This window comes from Oncorhynchus nerka, unplaced genomic scaffold, assembly GCF_034236695.1.
Source record: "Oncorhynchus nerka isolate Pitt River unplaced genomic scaffold, Oner_Uvic_2.0 unplaced_scaffold_5320, whole genome shotgun sequence".
Classification (NCBI taxonomy): Eukaryota; Metazoa; Chordata; class Actinopteri; order Salmoniformes; family Salmonidae; genus Oncorhynchus; species Oncorhynchus nerka.
In genome coordinates, this window is record NW_027035991.1 from 5,226 (window position 1) to 12,299 (window position 7,074).

The 7,074-nt window shown below is 43.8% G+C and overlaps 1 protein-coding gene across 1 annotated transcript; it reads right to left on the reverse strand.

The window, feature by feature from the left end:
• Positions 1-525: 525 nt before the first annotated feature.
• LOC135566380 (N-acylneuraminate cytidylyltransferase-like) lies at positions 526-7,029 on the reverse strand (the record flags this gene model as incomplete). The annotated part of the gene is made up of 3 exons (XM_065014111.1): positions 526-614; positions 5,004-5,169; positions 7,015-7,029. Coding segments are annotated over 3 exons (270 nt in total), but the record flags the coding sequence as incomplete, so codon positions are not given.
• Positions 7,030-7,074: the final 45 nt, after the last annotated feature.

A 7,074-nucleotide genomic window follows, 5' to 3' on the forward strand; every position in this document is an offset into this window, starting at 1 on the left:
TCCCTCCTTTGTCGCACACCCCCTGGTCCCTGTCCCCACAGTATCTCCCGAGTCCTGCAGGCTGCGCAGCAAACAAGTGTCCATGATTCAAACTATCTGGATATCCGATAAAATGTCATGATATTATTTCTAATGCCTATCACTAATTTAGAACACATTCTAGAGTTTAGAATGGATCTCTGTGACTTTAGAACACATTCTAGAGTTTAGAATGGATCTCTGTGATTTTAGAACACATTCTAGAGTTTAGAATGGATCTGTGATTTAGAACACATTCTAGAGTTTAGAATGGATCTCTGTGACTTTAGAACACATTCTAGAGTTTAGAATGTATTTTCCAGATTTTAGAACACATTCTAGAGTTTAGAATGTATTTCTGTGACTTTAGAACACATTCTAGAGTTTAGAATGTATTTCTGTGGATGCGGTCCTGTTCCATCTGAGACTTGGCCTTCTTCTTGAGCAGCAGGATGTGTTCAGAAACTCCTCACAGCCCCCAGGCCTGCAGCACTGTGGCAGGAGTATTTAGCAGCGTTGATCGCCACCACTGGGCGTCCCGGGTACTGCACTCAGCCCAGCCAGGTTCAGACAGTCAACATCTGGTGCATCATTACCTGTAGGAGGGAGAGATGGAGGATGAAATGTTTCTATTAAAGTGTCCATAAGGTGGTTCTTGAAGTATTCTTAGGATGATTCATTAGTATGTTGCAAAAACATGACATGATTTAAGATAATCATATTTATTTTGATATAGTTTCTGATTTTGGGTTTAGGGATATCATATCATTTGAATTACAGAAATAAACTAAATTTGATTCAATTAAAATTGAATCCCAAATTCTTCAGGATTTAACTGCTGGCACCTCCCTTCTCACCTTAGCTGTAAATATTCAGTGACTGGCAGTGGCATGCAAATGAAGTTTTCTGCAGTGGTAGTCTAGCATATGTAACAGTATAACTTAGACCGTCCCCGCCCATACCTTTAGTCTAGCATATGTAACAGTATCCCGTCCCGCCGCCCATACCCGGGTTGTAGTCTAGCATATGTAACAGTATAACTTTAGACCGCCCCTCGCCCATACCCGGTTGTAGACTAGCATATGTAACAGTATAACTTTAGACCGGCCCCTCGCCCATACCCGGGTTGTAGACTAGCATATGTAACAGTATAACTTAGACCGTCCCCTCGCCATACCCGGGTTGTAGCCTAGCATATGTAACAGTATAACTTAGACCGTCCCTCGCCCATACCCGGGTTGTAGCCTAGCATATGTAACAGTATAACTTTAGACCGTCCTCCCATACCCGGGTTGTAGTCTAGCATATGTAACAGTATAATTTTTAGACCGCCCCCTCGCCCATACCCGGTTGTAGTCTAGCATATGTAACAGTATAACTTTAGACCGTCCCCTCGCCCATACCCGGGTTAGTAGTCTAGCATATGTAACATATGTATAACTTTAGACCGTCCCCTCGCCCCATACTCCGGGTTGTAGTCCAGCATATGTAACAGTATAACTTAGACCGCCCCCGCCCCATACCCGGGTTGTAGTCTAGCATATGTACAGTATAACTTAGACCCCCGCCCATACCCGGGTTGTAGTCCAGCATATGTAACAGTATAACTTTAGACCGTCCCCGCCCATACCCGGGTTGTAGCCTAGCATATGTAACAGTATAACTTTAGACCGTCCCCTCGCCCATACCCAGGTTGTAGTCCAGCATATGTAACAGTATAACTTTAGACCGCCCCTCGTACCTTAGACCGTCCTCGCCCATACCCGGCTAGACTAGCCAGTATAACTTTAGACCGTCCCCGCCCATACGGATTGTAGTCCAGCATATGTAACAGTATAACTTTAGACCGTCCCCTCGCCCATACCCGGGTTGTAGCCAGCATATGTAACAGTATAACTTTAGACCGTCCCTCGCCCATACCCGGGTTGTAGTCAGCATATGTAACAGTATAACTTTAGACCGTCCTGCGCCCATGCCCGGGTTGTAGTCTAGCATATGTAACAGTATAACTTTGGAGCCGTCCCTCGCCCATACCCGGGTTGTAGTCTAGCATATGTAACAGTATAACTTTAGACCGTCACCTCGCCCATACCCGGGTTGTAGTCTAGCATATGTAACAGTATAACTTTAGACCGTCCCTCGCCCATACCCGGGTTGTAGTCTAGCATATGTAACAGTATAACTTTAGACCGTCCCCTCGCCCATACCCGGGTTGTAGCCTAGCATATGTAACAGTATAACTTTAGACCGTCCCCTCGCCCATACCCGGGTTGTAGACTAGCATATGTAACAGTATAACTTTAGACCGTCCTCGCCCATACCCGGGTTGTAGCCTAGCATATGTAACAGTATAACTTTAGACCGTCCCTCGCCCATACCCGGGTTGTAGTCTAGCATATGTAACAGTATAACTTTAGACCGTCCCCTCGCCCATACCCGGGTTGTAGCTCTAGCATATGTAACAGTATAACTTTAGACCGTCCCCTCGCCCATACCCGGGTTGTAGACTAGCATATGTAACAGTATAACTTTAGACCGTCCCTCGCCCATACCCGGGTTGTAGTCTAGCATATGTAACAGTATAACTTTAGACCGTCCCCTCGCCCATACCCGGGTTGTAGTCCAGCATATGTAACAGTATAACTTTAGACCGTCCCCTCGCCCATACCCGGGTTGTAGCCTAGCATATGTAACAGTATAACTTTAGACCGTCCCTCGCCCATACCCGGGTTGTAGCCTAGCATATGTAACAGTATAACTTTAGACCGTCCCCTCGCCCATACCCGGGTTGTAGTCTAGCATACACGCAGAGGGGAAATACAAATGATCACTTAACCAAAACTGGACTCTGAATAAAATATACAAATAGTTTCCCTGTCTCCCTTACTAATAGATACTCTATTTAATCAGACAGTTTCCCCTGTCTCCCCTTACTAATAGATACTCTATTTAATCAGACAGTTTCCCCCTGTCTCCCCTTACTAATAGAGGAGCTATTTAATCAGACAGTTTCCCCCTGTCTCCCCTTACTAATAGAGGAGCTATTTAACCAGACAGTTTCTCCCTGTCTCCCCTAACTAATATATACTCTATTTAATCAGACAGTTTCTCCCTGTCTCCCCTTACTAATAGATACTCTATTTAACCAGACAGTTTCTCCCTGTCTCCCCTTACTAATAGAGGAGCTATTTAATCAGACAGTTTCTCCCTGTCTCCCCTTACTAATAGATACTCTATTTAATCAGACAGTTTCTCCCTGTCTCCCCTTACTAATAGATACTCTATTTAATCAGACATTTCCCCCCTGTCTCCCCTTACTAATAGATACTCTATTTAATCAGACAGTTTCTCCCTGTCTCCCCTTACTAATAGATACTCTATTTAATCAGACAGTTTCTCCCTGTCTCCCTTTACTAATAGAGGAGCTATTTAATCAGACAGTTTCTCCCTGTCTCCCCTTACTAATAGAGGAGCTATTTAATCAGACAGTTTCTCCCTGTCTCCCCTTACTAATAGAGGAGCTATTTAATCAGACAGTTTCCCCGTCTCCCCTTACTAATAGAGGAGCTATTTAATCAGACAGTTTCTCCCTGTCTCCCCTTACTAATAGAGGAGCTATTTAATCAGACAGTTTCTCCCTGTCTCCCCTTACTAATAGAGGAGCTATTTAATCAGACAGTTTCCCCCTGTCTCCCCTTACTAATAGATACTCTATTTAATCAGACAGTTTCTCCCCGTCTCCCCTTACTAATAGAGGAGCTATTTAATCAGACAGTTTCCCCCTGTCTCCCCTTACTAATAGAGGAGCTATTTAATCAGACAGTTTCCCCCTGTCTCCCCTTACTAATAGAGGAGCTATTTAATCAGACAGTTTCCCCCTGTCTCCCCTTACTAATAGAGGAGCTATTTAATCAGACAGTTTCCCCGTCTCCCCTTACTAATAGAGGAGCTATTTAATCAGACAGTTTCTCCCTGTCTCCCCTTACTAATAGAGGAGCTATTTAATCAGACAGTTTCTCCCTGTCTCCCCTTACTAATAGAGGAGCTATTTAATCAGACAGTTTCCCCCTGTCTCCCCTTACTAATAGAGGAGCTATTTAATCAGACAGTTTCCCCCTGTCTCCCCTTACTAATAGATACTCTATTTAATCAGACAGTTTCTCCCCGTCTCCCCTTACTAATAGAGGAGCTATTTAATCAGACAGTTTCCCCCTGTCTCCCCTTACTAATAGATACTCTATTTAATCAGACAGTTTCTCCCTGTCTCCCCTTACTAATAGATACTCAATTTAATCAGACAGTTTCTCCCCGTCTCCCTTTACTAATAGAGGGGCTATTTAATCAGACAGTTTCCCCCTGTCTCCCCTTACTAATAGAGGAGCTATTTAATCAGACAGTTTCTCCCTGTCTCCCCATACTAATAGATTAGCTATTTAATCAGAGTTTCCCTGTCTCTCCTTACTAATAGAGAAGCTATTTAATCAGACAGTTATTTATGAGTGAAGAACTTACAATCACTTCCTGGCAAGAGAGAACAGAGGGATGAGAGGAGAGAGATGAAGGGTTGAGAAGATAGAGAGAGAGATAAGGAGGAGTGAAACACGGAATGAGGAGATACTGTTCCATAACAGGATATAGTGTGGTCACCATGACAATCAGGTTCAACTGGTTCAAACTTAATTGTTGACATTTACTGTCTGATAGTTTCATTGATACGTGGTTATCAAACACCCTGCTACGGTCACATTCCTGAGAGATATCTAGCCTGTTCTACCTTTCCATCTCAGAAGGGCTCCAAATAAAGATCTTCATACGTTTGATTGACATGAACGCACAAGTATTACTCAAATTAGAAGGTTAAGAACCTTGAGATTCCACTAAATTTCAAACTGTGCTATATAACTAACTACTAGTAGTAGTCGTAGTAGCAGTAGTAGTAGTAGTAGTAGCAGTAAATTGTTAATTGAAAATAACAGTGAGTTTACCCATATAGGCAACCTCCTTCCAGTCCAGATCCTTGTCATCCATCATGGCTTTGACCTCACCCTGGATGTCCTTGCCCAGCTGCCTGACCTCGCAGCCTGTCCTCTGGGATAGATTGTCAGCCAGGGCCTTGGTCACAGGGTCCTCACCGGACGAGATCAGGATCACCTGGAAGAAAGACAATAATAGTAGAAAACGTTTTCATACCGAGACAAACCGATCTGTTCTGGGATGGCCTGGTTACACATCCACCATAGTTTCTGGAAGCGTGTTGGAAGGGACAGTGGGAGAAGAAAACAGCCTGGCCATCACAGCACGGTTGGGCCTGGCCATCACAGCACGGTTGGGCCTGGCCATCACAGCACGGTTGTGCCTGGCCATCACAGCACGGTTGGGCCAATAATGTGTAGAAGGATGTCATTTGAGAAGTGTTCTCTTAGAGGGTATGATGAAACTCAAACTAATAAAGTCACATGACGGAGTAAATAGTATCCTGTGTGTGTGTTTAATGGGCGGAGGTTTCAGTGATAAACTGAGGAGCAGCCGGTGTGTTACATCCTGTTCTGGTAAGAGCTTAGCAAAGCAAACCCAACTGGTTCTACCTAACTTCCTGTATATTTAATACTGCCACAAAGCCAAACAAGGGACACTGGGTAGCCTAGTGGGTTACAGCGTTGGGCCAGGAACCCAACCAGAGATTACTAGGTGAACAATCTGTCAATGTGTCCTTGACCAAGGCACTTAACCCTACTTGCTCATGTAAGTCGCTCAGGTTGATTGTCAGCTAAATGACTCAAATGTAAAATGATAGGATTGTTTTTTGTTTATTTTATAGCAGCTTAATGCTGCTTCAAGTTGAACATGTTAAGAGAGGTTAACTGTCACTGCCCAGAAAGAATGGTGTCAGCTATGACAAGACACCTTGAATTACATTTGTTTTCTTTTGGTTATTAAAACAGCAGTAGGTGGAGTGGATTTACAAGCATTCAGAAAGCATTCATGACTAGGCTGCTCAACCAGTATCATACATGACTAGGCTGCTCAACCAGAATCATACATGACTAGGCTGCTCAACCAGAATCATACATGACTAGGCTGCTCAACCAGAATCATACATGACCAGGCTGCTCAACCAGAATCATACATGACTAGGCTGCTCAACCAGAATCATACATGACCAGGCTGCTCAACCAGAATCATACATGACTAGGCTGCTCAACCAGAATCATACATGACTAGGCTGCTCAACCAGAATCATACATGACTAGCTAGGCTGCTCAACCAGTGAGCGAGGGACTAGGCTGCTCAACCAGAATCATACATGACTAGGCTGCTCAACCAGAATCATACATGACTAGGCTGCTCAACCAGAATCATACATGACTAGGCTGCTCAACCAGAATCATACATGACCAGGCTGCTCAACCAGAATCATACATGACTAGGCTGCTCAACCAGAATCATACATGACTAGGCTGCTCAACCAGAATCATACATGACCAGGCTGCTCAACCAGAATCATACATGACCAGGCTGCTCAACCAGTGAGCGAGGGACTAGGCTGCTCAACCAGTGAGCGAGGGACTAGGCTGCTCAACCAGTGAGCGAGGGACTACCACCTCTGTCTTACCCTTAGAACTGATGGTTTTCCAAAATATATGCATTTTAAAGTTGTTGTTTTCTCATTGTACATAGTGCATTTATGTGAAATGTGTCAAACAATTTAGCATCGGTTGCCATTGATACTTTGCAATGTAAAATTGATGAAATAAACCATTCAAATGTGTGATTATATGTGATCTTTTAAAACACAATGAATGAATCACCAGTATTCATCACATGATCTTTGCATCTCCACTCTCTCTCTCTGCAGTGTGTGTGTTCTATATGTACAGTATCTGTACCTCTACTCCCTCTCTCTGCAGTGTGTGTTCTATATGTACAGTATCTGTATCTCTACTCCCTCTCTCTGCAGTGTGTGTTCTATATGTTATGTATGTACAGTATCTGTACCTCCACTCCCTCTCTCTGCAGTGTGTGTGTTCTATATGTATAGTATCTGTACCTCCACTC